Genomic DNA, 24,046 nt, shown 5'->3' with positions numbered 1-24,046 from the left:
GCAGTTAGAAATAAAAATAAATGTAATAAGCATAATATTATGGTGCTAAAGTTGAAAAAAGCCTATTGCACACATTTTCTTTTTCATTTTTACAGGTGAGTCATTATGTACATGGTTTAATACCATGTTTCTATTATAAAATATCCAGCCAACCCTTATGGTATATTTAACCTTATTTAGAGTAAATTGGAATCAACCACATCCACTCTTCTTCTTCGTGTGCCTGACACACTCTTGTGCAATTTTGCTCTTTAGAAATGTAAAACCAAACAAGCTCGATCACACACTGATGTTGACCCTGTAAAGGGACTCCTGGCTTACAACCAAACATGTATTGGTCATGTCCCTCTTTGGACACATTTTGGATATTGTTCTTTCAAACAATATCAGAAATCCTGAACCAGCAACTTTGGTCAAATCCTTTCAGTGCTATCTTTGGCATATCTCAAGATTCTGACTTGCCAAAACCAAAATTCAATGTGTCTGCTTTAAAGGCTCACTAAGCCACATTCAGAGCAGATTTTAAAACCAAAACAATGCCCTCTTCAGACACACCTCCTTCATCCCTCAGCTCCCCCCTCACCTCCTGTGTACACACTTCCCTCGCCTCTTGACAAGTTCTCATTTTAAGAGCTTATGTTAGTCTTGTAATAAAGGATAGTCCAACTAGTGTTTATGTTACAAAAAATCTTATAGGAAGACCTGAAATTTCAAACTACATGTCTACAGAAAACAGTTGAATTGTAAATGAAAATGGTCACAGTAAAGAAAGTAAAATATAGATGCACCGATGGCAATTTTCAAGGAGTAGAGTTAAGTTTCAAATTCTAACATGAATGGAAATACATTCTTGATCCTCACATTTTACCACCAACTCTGAAACAATACAGCGCCTCCAGGAGCTCTCGCTGATTTAAAATAGAAACTACTCTAAAAGCAGGGTGGTTTCATTTCTACAAACACGCTTTCTTTGCAGCTCTTTTTATTCATACAGTGCACCCTGGGGACCTAGAAAAACCCCGGTGAATGTGATGAATCTGCTTTTCCATTAAACCCTCAGAGGAAGGGGCATCGTCTTGATCCGCTCCAGGTGTTTCTCTGGTCTGGGTTAAAAATACAACTGCTGCCTTTAAAAGGGAAGTTGATTAAGGACAGGCCAGGGGGAGAGCAGAGGGGGAGGAAGGGGCTGGCATGGGGGAATACAGGGCCAGATTTGTGTCTGGTAGAAAAATTGTGTGTAATAGAAGCAATTGCCTCTCATGAGTAGACACAGAGGAAACGTTCTATGGCATTTCCAGCAAAGAAGTGAAGTGACTTTGCATGATACAAAGCATTTACATGTGGGGTCACATGGACTGGATGCTCTATAAATCTATAAATCTATATATATATATATGAATATATGAATAGATGAACTCTGTACAGATGCAACAATTCAGTGGAAAGCTGTTTTTTGCTAAACAAAACAAGACGAAGGACTATTGGAATTAATATTAGAAGTAGATAAAATGTAAGAAAACAAGAACACATTTCAGTCATGTCATTGTTTGTTTTGGCCTTTTGACTGCCAGATGAAAGTGAAATAATCGTTGCTGCACACACAGGATTCAACCAGGGCTGTTTTTTTGTTTGTGATATGTCCAAAACAAGTTTCAAGTCTTGGCAACGGATATCTTTTAAGTCCTTGCACTATTCACCACTGCACTGTTTCATATTTAGTCGTGTAAATATTAGTCTTTTCTTATTATGTTTATTGTTGATATTTAATGTTGTACCTGTACATAAGAGAGCACAGTTCACTGAAGTTAAATTCTTTGTGTGTGTAAGCATACCTGGCCAATAAATCTGATTCTGATTCTAAAGAGAAATTCTTCAGAAGGAAATTGCAAGTTAGACCTTGACTTTTTGTTGTTGTTGTAGAGTCCTCTCAAAATGTAGGACAAAAAATAAGATTTTACCCTGTAAATGTTATTATTATGTCATTCAAAAACAATTTTAAAATAAAATTAAGTCTTCACCCAGACAGGTCTCAAGAAGAGTTTAAAGGCTTCTCATTATTTTAAAATTGTTACTTCCATGAATTAAATCAGTCTCAAGTGCGACTCCTCTAAAAGTACAGCAGACTTCCTTTGAGGTTCAAATATAGCACAGCACCATTATTCAGAACTGCCTGATCCCCCTCAACAGTGTTTATGTTATTTTGAAACAAATTCAAAGTTCTTGCTGAATGTTATTCATGTTTGCAGTAACATAGATATAAATTCAAAGTAATACATTGAATAAATTGAGTAGTTCACCTTTACAGATTTGTTGCACCACCCAGCATGACGCTGCAGCTTTTTAAGGTTTCAGATGTGATGCTGGAGACAACATTAACGTTGGGAAGATATTTCTTTGTGTAAGTGTAATACATGAAAAAAACTAGGGAACATCATTTCTGAAGAAATAGCAGAGTGTGAGTCCTCCATGCTGAAAAAAAGTTGGCACTTGAAAAGCTGAATAATAAAATGAATGTATGAGATATGTGGAATTTATTGAAGTTTGTAAAAAGCTGAAGCTAAACTGCTAATGCTGTGTTTGAGAGATGATGAAAATTAGAGATGTGCACTTGTATCATACACACAAATTAACATAGTGATGAGTTATACCAGTATGTGTGTTATTCTGTCATATACTGCAGGCATACTCCTGACCTGCATGAGACCTGGGTAAGAGAAAAATTGAAAAATTGGACCACAGATTTTTCTCTCTTTTCATGCTTTCAGGAAATTGTCAAGGTATAACTCTTGTACTTTAGAAACCAATCATACTGAGAGAAACCTCCTGCCTCAGCAAGAAATGAACATCTCCTGTGACATGACCAAACTTGTTCTATTTGGAAATTCAAGAGGCACACATTCACTCTGGAGTTTTACTAAGTATTTAGCATCAGTAAAAATAAATATAAAAGGTGTAGAAAGTGTATTTTTCTTTACACTTTTATTTTCCTAATGTGTACATATCCTGTTATTTTTCAATTCATTTACATTTTCTCCTCCATCCACCTCATTGCCTCTTGCTCCTTCTCACAACATATAAAAACCACACCTTAAATAATAGGAGAGTGATCCTATAACTCTACATTTAATTTGTCACCATTGTCTCAAAATGTCTTCATGGCATTTTAGTTAAATTAAGGATAAGTCCTCCTCTTCTCCATCACTTCTCGTCATCTCTGTGCGTGTCTGCCTTCCCTCATTTCCCCTGTCTGCTGTCTGTCCTCGCCGGCTTTAACACAGTTTAAACAACATCTGCTGAGATGAAGACAGAAACCCTCAGAGGGATGCAACATTTAGCGAGTCTCGTAGAAAAAGATTAACCAGATATTCATGTCTCTTAACATAAAGACTCTTAAACCATTTCAGTTCTCAACCCAAAATAATAGGAAAAAGGGGAGTAGGTTTAGTGTATCACTCTCTGATATATTCAATTTTACACGATAAATGTGAATTTTATGGTTGAAGTATAACAGAGCACAATTCAGTGTGGGTGTCCTCTCATTTAAACATTTACTAAACATTTACTAAGAGTCAAAGGGGAATTTGTCCTGGCTCTGAGGATAAGGAAGGAGTTTCATACGGTAAAAAAACATGCTGGTCAAGGTGAATTTGGCTTTATCTGTGCTTGTGAATCTGCCCTCCAGCTCTATCAAACCACAAAACACTGTGTTATCTGTGTGAAGCAAAAACCCAGCTTGACACCAGATGAATTATTGACTTCCATTCTGTACATAACCGACCGGACAATAAAGTCAAAGTTACAGCCAACAAAGTGAATGTTCAACTTGTTGGGCCTTTAAAAAAGTTTAATAGCTCAACCAAGTTTTGTGAAAGTCAAAATCAAAATGTCCGTTTGTTGCGGTGTAAGTTTCAAAATGGTTGTTTAAAGCAAACACTGAAGAAACTACACAGACATTTTGGTTGATGCAAATGCTGTTTCACTAGAAAAAGTTTTGGGTCGCTCCTCCCATGAAACCTCAGAACTATTTCATTTATTTCTTTATTTTACATTTTGTTCAGCCCAGCTGTCCCCTTGGCATCTAATCCTCATGGCTAGTCGGCTAATCACCGACTAAACTTCAGATCCATCCACACGACAGACGCCATGTTTCCACTTTCTTTTGTAATTTGGGCAAGAACGAAAAAAAGTGTTTATTCCAAAAAAATGTCAAACTTATATGGGATCAAAGTAGTTTTGTGATTTTTTTTCACAAATTTCTTGTACCGATTTCTTAAGCCTTTATCTGGCAGAACAAAGTTGTTTTGTAAGTTTACTCATTTATATTTTACAGTTTACCATTTCCTGGAAAACATAAATTAATCATTGATACCGCACTCAGTGGCGTATACTTCATCCAATGAACCCATGACACAGAACTACTGTTAGATGCTTGCTAGCAGCTCATAGCTGTCACTGACTTTTTGTGACATACAGCGTTACAAGTTCAAACCCGATGGACTCAGATATTTCTATTTTACCTGTAGCTGGGCAAACAGATGCTTCTTAAATCCACATTGTCAGCATTGTCTGAGATCGTTAACTATTCTGTCTGTTTTTTGTTTCTAAGTGTACATCCCCCCTGTCCGTGTGTCTTTTTGGTCATCTCTCTGTCTTTCTGTCTCACCCTCTATCCCACTTTCTTGGCCCTTCCAATCATGGTATGTCCTCTAAGAAGTACATTTCCTTAAAGTGCTTGCTCATTGTGGATAGTCTACTTCACACACATCACAAAGAGGACTCTTTATGTTAAGTGTCCAGAGATAGCTTTTGTTATGATTTGGCATTTTGTTTTTATCTTCAGTAAAGCACATTTAGCTTAAAATTGTGCCATATAAATTCAATTGGATTTAGTCAAAATCAATTCAAGGATCTAAAACCTTGAGGGTCACTATGCTGCTCATAATGTCACAGGCAGTACAGAGTACAGCTTTAGTTGGAAATAAAAAGTTGTACATGACAGCCAACCTACTGAGAACCACTGGATCCGACCATTGGTGTTACTCTTATTTTTCTTTTGTGTCTTTACTGATTGTTTGTGAGTGTTAGCATTTACATTTGACGGTTCCAGCAGTGAGCCGTCTAACAACGTCCATACAGACAGAGAAACTTTGAAATCACTGCTCACTGTTAACACTTGACTTTGATATTGCCCTCATGGTATGAAGCTTTGAAGTTTAGTGAGGTTCAACTATCTCACACTTCAATTATTATACATATGCAGTCGGGGACACTGTTGGACGATAAAGAAGAGACTGAAAGCTTAAAATAGACCAAGAGAGAGAGAGAGAGAGAGAGAGAGAGAGAGAGAGAGAGACAATAATGTGAAGAGGATGGAGATAGAAGGAAGGAATTGATTCAGACATAGTGACACAGATAACAGAGAAAGCTGGAAAAACACACACAGAGAATATCAAAGAAAAAAAGGGAGAGGACAGTGAAAAAGAAATACAAAAAGGGCAGAAAAGCACAAACAATAACAAAAGATTGAAAAACAGCAGAAAAGATAGGGACGGCAGAAGAAAAAAAGTCAAGGGAAGGGAATTGACTTGGAAAGAGGGAAACAGAGGGAAAGAAATCTGGGACAGAAGGCAAATATTCACAGACTGTGACACCACAAAAGCTGAAACGGTAAATCTCTTTTTGCCCCATGCTGTTTGATTCCGCCTTTGTTACATTACCGACCAATTAACATGACAGCATTTCCTAACAGAAAACCCCCTGCTGACTGAGAATTATCAGGGCAATACTTCAAACGTCTATCTTTTAGAAATACTCTTAAAAGTCTGAAGGAAACAGTATTGTGTAATCCCATCAGGATAGCAGGAGACATTTTTTGGTCTCTCTCTGTCACAATGTTGAGGATCTCGGAGGAATTTGTTAACCTTTAGTCAACCATCTTTTTTGTTTTGAATTTGAACTCTGGAGTATCTTCCTGTGACAATATTGACACAAAGTCTGTGAGCAGTTCAGCCAAGTCTGCCACTACACTCACATGACGCGCATATCTCTCTGAAGAACACATCTAATGCTCCCTTTTCCTCATTTGAGCCGACCTAAACTCTGACTGAACTTTAGAATCATGTTTTTATGCAGAAGTGAATATGATTTTCCAACTGTCTTGCTATAATCCCTTTTGGTTAGGACAGACTTTAGCCTCACAACCTGTGTAAACCGCTCAGGCCGATCGGAAACTAAACCGTCTGGTCTACCGAGGACTTCCTGTTTAGCAACATCAGCTGTTTCCACCTTCACCATCTCTTTTATGAGGTGCAACTTTGAAAACACTGTAACTACCTAACATAACTAACATCAGCTTAACTTATGCTATTATTTTAAAGATAATTAGCAGTTTCAAGACCCTTAACATTTTTTTACATTTAGCCTCTTGCATGAGTTGTAACTAACCATTACTTAAATTGATTAAGTAAGATTAAATTTGCGCAGTGGTTAGAGCGCGTGCCCCAAGTATGGAGGCTATGGTCCTCAAAGCAGGCGGCCCAGGTTCGAATCCAGCCTGTGGCTCCTTTCCCGCATGTCATTCCCCTCTCTCTCTCTCTCCCTGATTTCCAGCTCTATCCATTGACCTATCTCTCCATTAAAGGCACAAAAAGCCCCAAAATAAATCTTTTTTTTTTTTTTTAAAAGTGTATTATTCTGATGCTTGAAAATCCACCACATCGTTTGAATTGGCACACAGTGAATCTCGGGATATGTATGGCCATGAAGGACACACCTGATGCCTGGAAAAAGAAGGACAGACTGTATTTGTCCACCTCATTTGACGGAGCCTTGAATTGGGACAGCCTTGGACCCACTGCTGTTTTTCAATCGCACTTCAAATACATCCTTCAAAGGATTCAGTCCCTGAACTGAGACAGCTTTAGTGTCTTAGACGGGTCGCTACTTTCAGGTGCAATCTAGGGAAAACAACTTTAAGTGTAATCATATCAAATATGTGTGTGACGAGATCTAGTGCTAATAGATCTCAAGATATAAAAAACGAGACGATGTTTCTCTGTCTTGTGATATCAGTACATACACGCAGAGCCGCAGCCATCATGGAGCATGTCCCCGCCTCTTTTAAATCACTTGTGTGGCAGCCAGTGGAGAAACGGATCACAGCTGATCCTTTTTGTTTTCATTTTACCTTGCTAGCTTGGCCTGACTCTTAGCTTCTCCTTTTTCTCAAGTGTTATTTTCAGAGCACTTCATTTATCATTTACTGTTGGGATGTGTCTTTTATGTTTGTCCTGCAGAGGTCACACAATGAGTGTCGGTGTCTTTCTTTCTTTGGTCCAGCTGTGGCAAAAGTAAAAACATCAGCTAGCCAAAACCCACAGCAAAAATATTACAAGTGTAAGGTTCATTATCCCTGACCCTGATATGAATCTTCTATACACAAAATAAATATACAAGTGAGAACAAATAAAAATGAAATATATATCCCAAGAAAAAAGCAACTTGACTTGACGGGATAAGGCTCCAATATTCAATATTTTCTCTAACTTCCTATAAATCCCCTAAAATCACCAAACAAACAACCTGTTTGTCATTTCTGGTACTTTTAAACTTCCCTGAACTCACTGGCATTCAGATAAAGGCCCCTTTACTCCTTCTTATGATTCAATCGAAGTCTGAAAAAACTATTAAACATGAAACGGCTACATTACGGGAATTAATTGAATAACTGTGGATGTAAAGCGATAAGTACGAGTGAAGCAGAGGGATAATATCTTAGAGGGAATGAAAAGACAGACGCATCTCAGAACACTCCACTGCTCAAATATTACACACATATTTAATGTTATGTGTGTGGTGTGTGTGTGTGTGTGTGTGTGTGTGTGTGTGTGTGTGTGTCTCACCCACCTATTCTCAGGGTCTGCTGTGGTCATGGCTCGGGTGACATAACACATCTTGAGTGGTATACACCTCCTGTCGCCCTGCAGAGACAGGGAGGGCTGGGTGGGAGAGCTCGGGGGGTCAGATGATGAGGAGGAAGAGGAAGAGGAAGAGGTGATGGGGGGACTGCCGAGGCGGGGAGACTCTGGAGGAGGTGTTTCCCAGCCGATCTCCGACACAGGGGAGCCCTTTTTGACGTAAGGCGTGGCCTCACGCATGTACTTCACTGGAAAGAGAAGGAAGAAGAGGTTTTCAAGTTTGAGGTTCAGATAAGGTGAAGAAGATTTAACTGGGACATTGAAGAAGCACATCTTGAGATTTAAATACAGGTGTAAACTCTTTTATGTAGCTCTAGATTTCTGCAACAGTGTTTTGTCTCATAGTTAGATGAGCAGCAGTTTACTGAATTCATCATTTCATAGTGTTATTAAAAACTGCAACTTACTTTCCTCTCTTTCCACTTCGCAGTACGTGGTAAACCTTGTTTCTATTAAATGCTTAATGAAACGTTTCCTTTTAAATCAAGGAAAATGTACAGTTATTCAAACATGAATTTAAAAAGAAATCCCATTCATTTAACCTTCAACAAGGCCGACTGTCCTGAACAAAGGAGTCTGCTGGCCTAAGCAGTGCTTATACATCATTTAATGCATGTGAAAATCTGAGTAGAACCTACAGTATGATCAACCTTGTAGCCACAAGTTCACTCTTCTGAAGGTAGTTTGTCTAAACAATGATTCACAGGAAAGATGTGAGGATGCCGCGGAAGCTTAGATCAACAGCAGTGGTGGATTTCTGTGTTGTGTTTTGTGGTCAAATGATGGGGGAATCACAGACAAAACTCTGTTTCAATTTCCCAGTCAGCTCCAGATCCTCTCCCACAGGGAATTGTGAAAAAGGGCAGAGGGGAGGCGGCAAAACGAATATGTAATAATAACCAAAGAAGAAGAAAACAGGAAAAAAGGAAGAAGGGGCTACAGACTACAAAATAAGACATAACAGACAATTGCCAGGTCGTTTTTTGTGTAATTATTAAAACACACAGTGAAATATGCACTAATTACATATAGATACTGTTTATTAATTGTGGTACACCGAGGCATTTGCTAGTTTAACAGACTGTCATAATGCAGCAGACAGGAGAGAGAAAGTACAATTGTCAGCAAGATCTCTTAGATGTTTGAATGATGCTTGAACTGTGATGGATGCTGTTAAAAGTTGCTGGTTTGACATTTTTGTCTTTTGAAAGAATAGTTATGACACCATCCAATAAATGTATGGCCATTGGATTAGATTTGAATAACGTAAATAGATGATTTATTGACATATAAACGTTTTTTACGACATAAGAGAGAATCAAAATAATTTAGTTGAGGTTTAATGCACAGAAATCATCTGAGTTGATTAAGTTATTAACTTTTGTCTGCCTTACGTAATGAGCTGGAACATTTGGATCTCTCTGCGTTCAACATCAACAAAAATGTGCCCAACAGCTCGTTTGGAATTGGCAAAACAGACTGTGGTGTGTCTTCAGCTCTCAGTCAATCTCTTCAAAATGAAAGCGTTCACTCTGTAAACTGCATTAAATGATTCACAGCTTGTCTCTGCAGCCACAGGCACAAAGTATCCAGAGATTTCCAATCCGGAAAACACTGAACCTACCCCCACATCATCCGATATTTCCTCATGTAGGACAGTCCCATCTGATGCTGCAGAATACCTCAGACACTCCCATTTCCAAACAGTGAAATGAAAAGCTTTACTTGTAAATGTCAAACTCAGAATCACTGGAGGTTTGATTGCTATTTTAAATTCCCTGTGTTTTTAGGTTTGAGAAGGGAAGAAGAAGAGAGACGACAAGGACAATGTTTTTTCTGTTTTAAACAGAAATACAGAGGCAGAGATAAAGAGCGTGCTCAGTGTGCTCTCTTGGTCCTGATTGTTCTGGATCCTCTGTATGCACTGGCTGTTTAATTAGCACAGCCCACAATATGAGTGGTGTATAATTGGCATATGGCTGGTGGCATTTGTAATCCGGCATGTGTAGTATTCTTGGGAGAAGCTCTGTAGACCCCTGTGAGACGGAGTAACAAGCCTAACCGCCAACCTGTGGACAGGAGATGACAGGCTGACACATAACAATGAGGAGTCGACAGTGGGAATGTGACAGTGTCCTCAAAGGACCCACAGTTACAATGCCATTCAGCCGCACAGTCAGGTCGTGTTCACAGACTGAAACACTGCCTGTCCGTTTGTTAAAATGCATCATAACAAGGTTCAACACAAGCTCAGCAAATGGGGTGAGAAGATTGAATCCGCTGCAGTTGGATGATGACAACCTTGTCTGTCTTTGTTTGTCAGGAGACGTGAATTCATGAGAATGCAAAAAGGCACAAAGTCAGATTTACTGTAGGATTAAGTTTTAAGCCCCTCTCATACATGCGCTGCACTCTTGAAATTGTCCGGACACTATCCAGACGGGCTGCCGGTGTGAGTTGAAACACCAGAATTTTTCACACCAACTTTATACAGACTTGCTCCTGCCGACTTCAAAGTAAAATGTCTGCAAAAGCTAATGTGTAGCAGTGATATTGGGGAAAAGTCACGGTGAGTAAGGGGAAGGCTAATGACATCATTTGGGTTGATGGGATTTTTTCTGTTTCATGCTGTTTATTATTGGTTGTCATAATATTGTTTTCCACTGTTGTGCACATTTAGCAGAAATGCACCACATATGTAGAGAAACCAAGAAACAAGCTGTCATCATAATGGAATAAACCTCCTCCTTCTTTTGCTTAACCTAGCAAATTATAAACCTTATACCTAAACCCTACAGAGTATTTGGGAATTGTCAGAGCACATCAAGAACTGATCATTTCCCGCTGTGAGGTGCATTTGTAAAGGCAAGATTTTGGAAAATATCAGAGCCTGAACGTCCTGACATTTTTTTTTTTTTTAAATGTCATGATGCATGTCTGACACTGGTTTCAGAGAGGAAAAAGCAATACAAATGAAAAAATAACACAAAGCAATCTTGTCTTTTTTTTTGAGCACACACAAGTCTGACATAGACAGAGCGGTTTCCCTGTACTCTCCCTCCTTTCCCATCTTCTATCAGTCTATCCTTCTGATGGAGTTTGCATTAAAGTCTGGATCCAGATAAGTAACACACATCAAGCAGCAGATTCTCAACTGAACATTCCTGTCATGAAACAAACACAAATATTGACTTCATGGATGAGTTCAAATAAGATAGACTTCCACACAGTCTCTGCATCACAAAGTAAGTGTTTGGGAATATAATTAAGGCATGATTCAACAACTTCATCAGTACCACTCATCCGTCTGGTGATGCGGGTGTAACTATCAACTTTTGAAATTTGATGCTGAATTATAAATCAAAACCACTTCCACTCCCTATGATATCTGGGGCATTAACTATAAATCTTGATTTGGACTCTACAAGATTTTAATGAAAGAAGTATCAACATAATAAACAGAATGCAGAAACAATAAACACAAAATAATCACCATTTCTACAATTGATTGGTTGTCTTTCATATATCGAGGATAGACAGCTGTGATTTTTCGAATCTAGAATGTAAGTATTTCTGCTGAACTATTTATCATTGTATACTGCTCATGGGAAAAATGATGATTACTGTACAGCCCAAATGCAGACAGAGACGAGGCCGAGATTAACATAAACTCAATGAATTTTTAAGCATACTGTGATTTTGTGGCTGAACAGCTCAGTTTCCAAGTCTATCCTTACAACTCATGGGTTTCAAATCAACAGTCTACCGTCTGTAGTGACTACACTAGAGGCGAATCCAACACATCTTTTACACAAGCATGATATTTAGCGGGTGATTTACTTTCAGTTAACATTCACTGAGACAGTCTGGAGAGGGGAAATGTAAACTCATTGACCAGCGTCACTGGGACCAGAAATAGAGCAGTGAGTGTTTCCAGCAGAGGGGAAAATAAAACGGGTGGAGTCCATGTGATCATCACAGTGGAAGTGTGTAAATGTGTGTAAACTCCCATGGGTCGTGTTGTTTTTTTCTGTAACACGGCCAACTGTGCGCAATAACCTCAATAACATGAGGAGAACTTGGAGAGGATTGGACTTGTACTACTTGAACATTCATTGGAAAGCAGCTGGTTTGCTGTTATATAACTCAACCAAAAAGATCCAAATGAGCTGCAGCCCTCCCCCCCATCTGTCCAAATTTATTTTCCATTTTTCTGCTTAAGTGTGAGACTGCACATAGAGACCAAACTAAATCTTTCTGTGCGACTCAAGTTCTAAACATAACGTGGAAACAGTAACATTAGCAATGATGCAGATGTCTGAATGGCATCATATCACCAAGGACCAGCTGTTCAACTCACCAGTGAAAAAGACCATTCGCTTCCATTGATGATATTTTAAATTGTCCCAACACCATTCACTCAAACATTTACCCAAAACTGATGCAATTTGTGTTGTGTTAGCTTGTTGGGTTGACACTGAAGCCAACAGTTTACATATTTCAGTTGTTTCTACCACTTTCATTCACAGTGACTACACACACACACACTCAATCACACACACTTGTTCGGTCACATTCCTCAGCGTGTGTGCTCGAGCAACCTCGACCCCTTTCACGCACATTCATACTCTCCACTCTATAACATCAGCTGTAATTACTTTTTCTGTGTCACACTGTCTTTTTCACTTAATGGTCCTTAGCAGCATTTAATGATCTCTGAAGCCATTGGCTTTCTACCATATGTTTAAAAGGGTTTTTTTATTTGGTGGGAAAATAAACCAGAGGCAAAAAGAAACCTCTTGAGTCTCTCTGAGAGGAAGTGGAGGCTGAAAAAAAAAAGAGAACAGACCGGGGCAAAGAGTTAGAAAAGAGGAAAAAGGCTCCTCTGATTGCAGAATGAAGCCTTTGACTTCTTTTACGCAAAGTGCAGGTAGCTGGATACTTCAGCAGCACAAAAGACCCTTACAAATCCACTCTTAAGGCATCTTTTTGTGAGGTTTGAAGCAGTATCTCAAGAGTTCAAATACCTCCTTCACTGAAAAATAAGCCGTTACTCGGGCGGAGATCCTTTTTATAGAAGGAATTAAATTTTATAGGTTGAAGTAGTCATTGACACTGACCTTTGAAATTCATGTCAAAGAGTTACCAGCTCGTTGCAACTTCATAACTCGCAAAAAATAAGGTAGTATTCCAGAAACTGATCTGATAAAAGTCTTTGCTTAAACACTGCTGATGATGGTGGATTCAAGTATAGCTAAAGTGAACTAACTTGGGGGTTTTTTTATGTGTAGAATTCCGAAAACAAGAAGGCTACCTCATGTTGTAGTTATGCTGTTTAACATCTTGACAAAAACACAAAAAAAATTCAAACAGCTTGCTAACAGGCTAACTCCTTGGAGAGATAACCTATAGCGCTACTTGCAAGGTCGAGAAGCATCAAGGAGCTACAGGTTTCGTTAAAAACGTCCTAGCTATCGAGCTCCGCTGATATCAGTTCACTGTGTAGCATGTGCCAATTCTTCAACCAAAAGGATGTTAGCATGCAGTTACTTTAGCGGTCAAAGAGATTAGTCTTTCAACTTGACCCCTTTGTGTTTAATGTGTTTTAATTTGAAATAGAAAATTGCATCATTAACCACCATACTCACTCTAAACCACATCCATATAAAGTATGCATGATGGAAATTCATCTGCAGCAACAGTAGTCTGTAAAGCAGCATAACAGTTAAACACACTTAGCCTATTGTTATTGGGGTCATTTTTGGTCAACTTAAAATCCCTAATTGGAGAATTAAAATGGTTTATTTAGTCACAGTCCAACAGCTAGTTTTATGATGTCACAGGGGATGGGAATCTTGGGAAAAACAAACAAATAAATGCAAAAACAGAATGGTTACACCTGCAGAAGTTTTGTCAGTAAACAAAGCAAACTGAAAAAAAACAAAACAGACGAGCTTTGCCTCTTTGTTTCTGCTTGTTTAGGCTGAATAATCATTCACAGAGGAGGGGAATGAATGATTCTGTCTATTATCCTTGCCACAACAATCACCTCTGTCGTTGTTATTATCATCATCATCATCATCCACTCTGACTCAGACTCCACAAAGAGTAGTGGAGGAGATGATGGTTTCTCTAATGACATAAACAGACAGCTGGTAGACACACTGACAATCTCTTTCTCTCTCCATCGCTCACACACTGTCTAGACTACAGTGCTGATGACTAAACTTGATTACAAACATGCACACACTGTAAATATTGAAATAGGCCATCCTCATAGACCCCCCCCCCGACACACACACTCACACTCTACATCACAGTGCTGACAGCAGCACATTCACAAAGTCATGCACAAACCCATCCAGATGTCAGGTGATGACAGGTTCAGCTTGTTAAGGGATCAACAGGAGCGCTTACAGGACACTGACTCACATCCTGTCTGCTGAAGTGTGACAGATGTTCTCTATTGTTCTCAGACTTTTTTAGTTCTCAATCTCTTTGTTTCTTTTATTTATAGGAGTTTTGGACAAATTAGTAAATTCCTCTTCCGCAGTGTGACTGGGCTGAATTGAACCTGGTGTGTTTCTGTTGAGACTGTAGCAACTGCCAGATTTAACCCAGACTGTTTTCTCCCACCAGAGCAGGGATTGTCTAATAATAGCTAAGCTAATGTACCTTCAAATTTCTCTGGGCCTTTACAAAATATGCTTCTGCTTGTTGTAAGAGCAAAACTCAGCATCTAATGACTTTGGAGGAGGATGTCTTTTTATCTTACCTTTCAAGGACTACCCACACAACGTCAAAAGTGAAAATTGAAAGTGAAAAATTTGGTTAAGCTACACATTAACTTATCACCTGACTGAAAAGGGTACATTGTCAACGACTCCCAGTACAACTCATATGACATTGTAAAGTGCCCACTATAAGCAAACAAACACATAAGCAAAAGCAAAAGCAACAAAACAACTTATTTAGCTTCAGGGAAAGATCATGGGTTTGGGTTAATAAGTACACTGGCTACTAAATTTAAGATATCCACTCTAATTGCTCTAAATGTGTAATAGTGTGTGTGTGTGTTTACCATCCATGGAGACCTCTTCCTTATGTGGACTTTCTTGCTCTTTATACTCAGTCACCTGACTTCATGGTTTGCTCTCAACTCCTACACTGACTAGAATTCCCAGGATAACAACAAAAGTTAATTTGGGGTGTTCAAATAGGTCCTTATCTGGTAAAGATACTAACCTTTTTTTTTCTCTCTCAAGATTATCTTTAGGGGGCTTTTATGCATTTATGGTAGAGGTCAGTGGATAGAGTCAGAAAAAGGGATGAGAGAGTGAGACTGCAGAGGGTCGGAGTTGAACCCTGGCCGCCTTGTTCGAGAACTTTAGCCTCTGCTTAGAAAGGTGCAACCAGGCATCCCCCAGACTTTTTGACGCTTTAGCCTTATTAACCAGGCACATGTTTCGACAAAACACAGTTTATAACAGAAAGTCAGCAGCAAGCAGCAATTTCAAACAACAAGCAAAACATTTTGTAACTAGCTTGGTAGCGACAGTCAAAAGAAAAGTGATACGCTAAACAGTTTAAACATAAGCCAACTATTTACCATTTCCAGCTAGGAATTACAATCTACCCAACTATATGGGAGCAGAAATTAGTACAGTATCAATGCCATCAACTAAAGGGTTTTCTTTTGACATTGCTTTGGAGTTACTTTATATAAACTAATAAGAACTACAAAGGCTCAGATTCTCACATCCCATTATCAAATGTTCAAGAGTTTTATACTTCTTTGTATTCTCTACACAACTCATTACTAAGACAGGCTGCTCTGCTCTGAGGTCAGTGAAAATCTATTTAGCAACCTTGGGGTTGCTCTGTTCAGCCTACACTATATTTCACAAACACATGGGAACAATTAACATCACGCTCATATCTACTTAATAAATAATCCGACCTCCACCTTATGCAAGGTGAGTGTTTGTTATTTAATATCTGGCTGTGAAACTATGTCAGAAAGTTAGGAATGAAAGTTTCATTTCTTAAAACAAGAGAACTGAACCACACACTTCTCCAAGCCAAGCTGCTTCGTATGCTGAGAGAAAAAACACAACACACCCATGGACGGACTAATTTTTCCATCTTCATTGCATGCAAGTGCCATACACAAAAACAAACAATGGGAGGAAAACTAAACAGTGTAATGGACTGAACTAGGACAGCTGTGAACATAAGGAGCAGTTATCCTTGTGTGTCAATATGAGCAGAGAAGGCAGGTAAAGGTACACATGCTGTCTGTTTGAAATTTAATCGTACAGTTACAGCACACACTTTTGGCAAGTTGCTCTCGTAGAGGAATCCGGGGTGTTGGTGTTCAGCTGTGCACACAAAAAAAATTGTTATGTGTGGAATGAAAGAAATGAAAGCTTGAGAGAAAAGTTCAAGTCTTGCATATACTTTCTCTCCTCCACACACCTGGCCTGTGGGCGTTTTTTTAACTGAGCACATTTTGACTTGTCAGAGTAGGAAAACATAACATTACCGAGGATTCTGTTTAGTTTCAACCTTGCAGAGAGACAGCACGCACAGCAACAAAACTCTGAAACCATCAAATTAAACACCGCAATTATAACTTTACTATTTATACCTGTGTTGTTGGCTAACAGCAATCTATCAAAGCGCTTTCTTTTACCCATGACCTGCTGTGACTGGATAATTAATGGTGACCCAATTTGGTACAGGTGGGCCTCGTTAGCACACCTAACGATCTTTAGTGTCAAAGGCAGCACATTGTAGAGCTTAAATTAGAACGATTCTGTAACAATAGAAACTAGCAAGTAGGCCTGCATAATATGAGAAAAACATGGCGTACAAAAACATTGTTCAATAGTGCAATCATTATAGAAAGTGTTCATATGATCTATAATCCACAGTTCACTCTTTGTGGTTTACACAATAACTGGGTTTGCCAAATGTTTCTGCTGAACCCAAAATAAATACAAAAAGTCGGGGTTTTTTTCAAAATTGGGACCAATTAATCTGAGGGTACCTGATAAGATAGTTTCAGCTTCATTTGACTGCATCTATATGGTGTAAAGACACGGCCATTCTACCAATAGGCCTCCATTGAAAGGTTAAACCTTAAGCATGCTGAGTGAGAAAGCATCGCTTGCTTACATTTAACAATTTATTGTGATAAATTCAGACTTTCTGTTTCATTCATAGCAAATGCTCATATAACAATAAGGATTCAAAATGAGATAAATTGCTCAGCCCTTCTTGCAAGCATTTTTTAACAGTGTACTTAAACAGAGGAGTTGTGCATTGACAATGTGCAATTCTTCAGTTCCTCTCCACAATGACACTTCCTATTGTTGCAAGTGAACTCTGTGGCACATCTGAAGGACTTTGATTGATCCCTATAGGCATTCAGTTTGGGCTTGTCAGACTGCATGCTGAGCCATAGAACAGCGCCAGCAGAGATTCATCATCTTGCACAGAGGACACCTAAATAAAGTGGATGCCCTCTGACCTGGTTGGACTTGAACTGTGATCCTTTCTGTTAGGAGAAGATTATGAACATGTCAATCAGCTGCAGCTTGCCGAGGAGAGCGATCGCTGACTAGTTTAGCTGAATTTGTTCTCCATCTTGCTCATGAGTTTCCATGAAAGCTTGTCTGTTATGCAGCAAAATACACACATTGAAAACATGCAAGCTCCCCCACATACACACTCACACAGACTTCACAAAATGCAGCGTGCTGAACATGTACGCACACCATGACGCATACGGCCCTCCCAGGAGACGTGTACCATCTCTCCTATTAGTTGAATCAGATGTTTCCTCTTGATCTTTCTCCTCATGTTTCACAGTTTCCCACATCTTAGAAAATGGCTTACACTCAAGAATAAAAAGTAGATGCATCACATGTTTTAAGGATTTAAAAGTCAGTGTTCATGTCTTTTCATTTCAAATTAAAGTTTAAATGCCTGGTTACGTATTTAAAAAATTTTCAAACCCCCACAGATCCACGAAACTCGATTGGCAGCCACACTTTGTCGCTATTTTACCATGTTCCACTGCTGATCACTGTTAAATAGCAGTAGTGGTGAGCTGGTGTCTCTCTGTTAGCCTTAAGTTAACCCTCACTGTCATTGCAATATCAGCCTATTAGCCGCTCTCATTAGATCTCCTCCTGTTCACTTTCTATCTCTCTACCTCTCAGCAATTTCCCCCATTAAAGACTCATTTCTAGCCCCCCATCTCTCACTCTTTTCCTCTTCCCTCTCTATCCCCTCGCACCTTCTTTCTTATCTCAGACTGTCTTCAGCTGGGACTTTCTTTTTCCTCATCAGTGTAGCCTCTGAATCCCCCTGGGAAGGATCATCGTCACCATGTATGAATGTGTGTGAGTGTAAGAGTGTGTGGAAAAAAAGAGACAGAGGGAGAGACACTTTGTTCTTACTATCCTGGGTCCACGAGTCCTCACAGGAACAAGAATACAAAAAAAACAAATTCAGAAGTGGGCACTAGTGTGCAACATTTTCAGATGTGCAGGGGTGTTTGTACATGTGTGTGTGCATGTGTGTGTGTTTGTTAAGGGAGTAAAATTATCACAGAGGAATCTGCCCGCAATCATCCTCATTTTTTACCTTCACCGTTGGCTAAAATCTTTTCACAGTCTGTGGCTAAAATCTACAAAATACCAACTCGGCTGCACTTTCTGTGTGAATATATTGAAATTAAGTGTGTGTGCCTCACTTTTATGTGTGCGTGTGTGCGTGTGTGCCTGCGTGCGTGTGGCTTCAGGAAAAGTGGCCATGCAGAGAAGAACATAAGGGAAGGAGATGTGAGATTAGTTTTACCCAAAATTATTCTCCCATGGACTCTCTGGTTGCATAACAAGTTTATGAACTATTCTTTTGTGCTGGCAGTCAATCACCTACCACCACCCCCCCCCCCCCCCAAAAAAAAGTATTTCCATACTCTACAATGGTAAAGTTGAAACACAACTAAGGTGTCTTCCCTTCTGCTGCTGTAAATTAGGCAAATTTGCATATTAAAGTTTCAGTTCTCTTCAGAGACAAGCTATGATGGGAACAAATTCTGACTTTGTAATAAAATATGTGATGAACTGAGGTATGAATAATATACGGGCTGCTGCATTCAGAAATACAATCACACAGCTCGAACCAGCATCTCTTTCAAGTAATGGAAAATAAATCAAAAACTACATCAGAGGTTTACCAACAATCAGAGCCCTGCTGTTCCTCATTTATTTAATCAGGGAGTGACTTACACCTGAAAGTGAATGCAATCAACCTGCAGAGTAGTGAAAGTGCAGCACTTGGTGTCCTGAGGACCACTGACCCAGTGACAGCCCGGCACCACATACAGACAGCTATGTGGATTAATGACATGCTTTCTTCCCCGGAGGATGGCTTACCAGTAAGGTCCAGTTCAGTTTCCTTTTGATTTAGGGAGTGAGGTTAAACACTATTTCCGTGTATGCTAAATAAGAGGGAAACTCAGCAACTTGTGTCTTCGACATATGTCAAACCTATATGTGGCCTTGGCTACATAAAGATCTTACACTTTACTCTTCTCTATGCTGGGAAATCCACTACAACCCCCGCCCTCCTTCTTCGTTGGGTACCCCATTGCTTCTTTTATTCACTCATACCAAAAGAATGCCCTCCTTACCTTCCAGTGTCACCTCTTTCCCGGCCCGTTTCAGCGCCTGCACAGCCTCGTCGTGGGTCGCATCCCGCAGGTTCATGCCGTTCACGGACAGGATGGCGTCCCCCACGTACAGGGACTGGGTTTGATCCGCTGCGAGCCCCTTGAAAATCTTACTGATGAGTATCGGCATTTTGTTCTCCTTTCCTCCCTTGATGCTAATCCCGAGACCCCCGATCTCCTGCTTTGTCACCTTGACGCACCGCTTCCTGTTGGCGATCGCCTCGGGCACTCGCTCCGGGAGGTCCGTGAACGCGGTGCGCACAGTTTGGGGACCGTTGTTGGAGTTGGTATTGTTGTTGTCAAGGTAAGATCCGTTGGTAACGCCGTTGGAGTTGACATTGTCGCTCACGCTGTCTGTAACGCTGCTCTCCTCGCAGCTCAACGTGAGCGCTTCCTCGTTTAAGTTGACCAAAACTTTGTGCCACCGCTCCCGCACCAAAACCTCCACAAACCCACTTTTTTGCACTCCGGAGGCACCTGAAACTCTCGTCCCTAGTACCACCGCCATCTTTGGAGCATGTCTTTTAAAATGCCATGTGATTTAGTTCCCAGCACGCTCCGAGCACATGAACTTCCACAGTGCCTGCCTCTCATTCAGGCTGGACTTTTGCCCCCCTCTCAAGTTTTCTGCGGGACTTGTCCAGACGTCCTCACCATCCGACCAGCCACCCTGAGCCTTCTCGGCGCACACTGTCCTCCGCTCCGCCTGCCACAGATCCTGTCTGCTGGGTGGAGTTTGCTCCCCCCCGCCGTCAGCCGATCCCATCTCCTGATCAGATCCTGTGTGCACAAAAAAAAGTGTTCACCATCTGCCGGGAAGTCTGAGAGGTGACAGCTAGAGCAAAGTTGATCAGCACATTCTGGAAAATATGTCCCGTTATCAATCAGACTACACTTTGCACTATAATACCAAAAAATGATATTGTGTGATGTCAAAACGTATTGACGTAGGCTACTTGCTTTAAATTCAACTTAAATAACCTATTTTCTGAATAAAAGAGGCTATTTCGCGTACAGTAATTAGGCCAAGTGGTGATGAAAAAAATAGGCCTAAAGGAAAAGTACATTTTAAAAGCTTTAAAAAAAAAAAAAATACAACATATTAGTTCCCATCTCATAGACCTGTAACCCTCTGTCACAGAAAGCGCTCCCGTTGCAGACCTGAGGTCGGTTGCGCGCGTACAGGAATGCGCATGTGCCCGTGTTCATGTTACAAAGAGATGGAGAGAGAGGTGGGTGATTTTGTTTGGGGCTCTGACCTGGAGAATCCCCCTCAGAGGCTTAACTCTACACCTCCATCATCATCATCATTATTATTATTATTAATGTTTTAGAGGACATCCCAAAGCTCTGTCGATCCCACGGGCGCCTCATGGTTCAAATACTTGAACTTTCAGACTGTGAGGGGTGAATCCAGTGTCACCACTCGAAAGACTGGAGCCTCTGGGTGCTCATGTGGCCTGTCTGAAGCGAGTCATCATTCCTGCAGTAACCAATGACTGATGGAAACTGTGCCTCACGCTGATATATTGGCAAAGCTACGACACCTACTGGTTACAATTCAAATTGACGTTGGCCTAACAGCAAGAGTTCTTTGCTTTGCTTAAAAACAGGGAAACCCTCACAATTAAAAAGGCAAAGTTACAAAAGAAACAATATACATCAAGTGCAATTAAAACAGTAAACAAAATGACATTCAAATATCCTCATGCAGGGAGATTTATAATTTAGATGCGACTGTTGGAGTTGATTTCTGATACATGTCTTTGAATCCGTTTTCTATGGGCATTGTCTCATCCTCAGTAGACGTAACAAATTACAGATTCTTGTTCAATAAAGATTTCTTCTGTTTTATTCTACAAACACAACTTCTTGTGATTGTAAATTTGAAAAGTTCCCTGACACAAACTGACTTTCATTCCCCCAAAATATTGTTATTCCTTCCAAGCAACATGAATGGTTCCTACACAGTATGTTGGATAAAGAGTCTCAAGTTAAGTCATTTCATAGAACAGCTGGTTAAATGTTAAACTCCCATACAGGTCTGAGCCTTACCCCTCCCACTGTTTAGTTTTGATATATGGGGGCTTGACATGATGTGTAAAAGGATTTACATTTGGTTTAATGTAAATTTCATGAAACTGGTCAAATATGGATGGCATTGGCCTTGCAAGGTTCAGGAATTTATTCTCGCTATTGCTATTATTCATCTATTTTATCTCCTGTTGATTTTTGCTGACATGTACCAATCACCCTGTATCTCCATCTCTCTTTGTCTTTTTCTGCCTCTCCATATATCCCACTTTCTCAGCTGGTCGCAGCAGATGGCTGTCCACCATGAGTCTGTTTCTTCTTGAAGTTTCTGCCTGTTTAAAAAAAAGGTTTTATTTTGCCAATATTGCCAATTGTTTGTCAATTATTGATTTATGTTGGGTCTTTCTAATTAATATACAGTAACATAGAATGCAGTCTAGGCCTATATGACTATTGTTGTGGTTTGGAGCTTTCTTTATGGTTGATAGATTGATTTCAAACAGTACATGTCATGATGAAGATATATATTTTTAAATTGTTAAGTTTAATTAACTACAGTCACAATACTTAGTTAAAAGCTTGAAAAGATCTCTTTAATGTATAGCCAAATGCTATATATGCTATATGTCTTTGCCTCTATAAATGTAAAGCATCAGTTTTTTTTTATATCATGATTTCATATTGTATAATTCCTTCTGTGTGTCATAATTAATCATTGTTTAATCACAGAGATATATATAGTCCATGCATGCTGTGTTTGCCCGCCCTCTAAACTACATCTGATCATTACAACTGAACTGTACCAAACAGGGGATTAGCGTATTTATTTTCTCGCCTGAAATGGACTAAGACTATTTTGGCTTAATGAGGTGTAGGAGCAGCAACAGATTTTTTCTTTTATGTGGAAATGAGCTATCAGATGAAATGTACATTCTTTGTTGTGGTAATGGCCTTCAAGACAAACAAACAAACACATATTGCAATATTTTTTTTACAGGTGAGGTTATTTACCAGTTTGTAATTCATCATTTTGAACCTCCAGTCAGCCATGGCATGTTGACTTTATACTTAAAACAGTAAGCAGCAGCAGAGAGATGCTTTACACATAACTATGTAAGTGTACATGTGGTTTATATTATTGGTCTTTGAACTTGCTTTCTGTACTGTTCAGAAAGAGAGACATGCCATGTAGATTCCTCTCATGTTTTAAGAGGAATTGAAGCTTAAAATAAGGAAATGGTTGAAGTGTTTTGCCAAAAAAAAATCCAGGAATTATGGCATCATGCCCTTACCTACATTTATGCCTTTGTGCATATGTTCAGTACATTAGTGGGACCTCGTAAAAAACCTTGCCCCAAAGCATTATATCGGCCAAACCTCCACAGCACAGGTACCTTTAATATTAAATACATTTAAAGGTGTGCTTTGACAACAGTCATGCACACAGGTTAAAAAAGGCACAAGCAGATGAACCTGATTTTTTTTTTTTACATTGGTTCAGACACGTTAAAATTTATATAAACAACACTTTGAGTCTGAATAACCGATTTATTCAGACGTAAGTAAGTTTCAATTGCACACTAAAACAATGCTCTTCAAGTGCATGTAAAGGCTTGTTGTTAGATGGGAACCTAGAAACTGACACAGATGCAGTTGGAAGGTTTGAAGGAGATATACTGTACTTCAGGTGAGAAGGCCTAAGGCTGACTGGCTGGCTGGTTTGAGCTGAGTGACTGACTCAGAAGAACTTTGACACTGATCTTCAGAGATGCATTGTTCATTGTTTGGAAAGTGTTTTAGATAACACAAGGAAATAAACTACCACTGAGTAGACAGAATAATCTGGCGGTAAGTGGAGCAGAAACCAGGGTTCTTATTATGAAGCAGATGAGTTAATGAGTAGCATGTATGTAGCCAGATGCTTGATTGCGCAAGCCTTGCCCTTCAGAGTGTGGGGCACACACACACCCACACAAGGATAAACAGGGAAAGACAGCAAATACACAATGATTACAGCCAGGGTTTTTGAAATTGCATACCTGTAAGTGCACTATAAAGTTTGTGTTGTCTCTGCAACAATATGAGCAGATGAAGGAAGTAAGAGCTTGACTAACCCAAAAACAAACTGGTTTCCTTTTGTTGCGTTTAGTGACAGATTCTTGATATGGTTTGAGTGAATCTGCAAACGCACACTGACACACAAGGAAGTTGTACTGAAAAAATATTTTCTAATCAAGTATCATAAATCATGCTCAAAAATATTTGTATGTCATTTTTTGTATGACAAAGT

At 39.6% G+C, this 24,046-nt stretch overlaps 1 protein-coding gene across 1 annotated transcript in view; it reads right to left on the bottom strand.

Moving 5' to 3' along the window:
- The window catches only part of sntb1 (syntrophin, basic 1), a 42,293-nt gene extending 21,862 nt beyond the window's left edge, over nucleotides 1-20,431 (bottom strand). The window contains exons 1-2 of the mRNA XM_061050951.1: nucleotides 19,684-20,431; nucleotides 7,906-8,164 (exon numbers count right to left, since the gene is read on the bottom strand). Of these exons, the coding sequence (XP_060906934.1) occupies nucleotides 7,906-8,164; nucleotides 19,684-20,230 (806 nt within the window). The 5' untranslated portion in view covers nucleotides 20,231-20,431. The remainder of the gene's footprint in view (nucleotides 1-7,905; nucleotides 8,165-19,683) is intronic.
- Nucleotides 20,432-24,046: the final 3,615 nt, after the last annotated feature.

This window comes from Labrus mixtus, chromosome 11, assembly GCF_963584025.1.
Source record: "Labrus mixtus chromosome 11, fLabMix1.1, whole genome shotgun sequence".
Classification (NCBI taxonomy): Eukaryota; Metazoa; Chordata; class Actinopteri; order Labriformes; family Labridae; genus Labrus; species Labrus mixtus.
The sequence above is the reverse complement of the archived record's forward strand: the minus strand, read 5'-3'. Positions and strand labels throughout refer to the sequence as shown.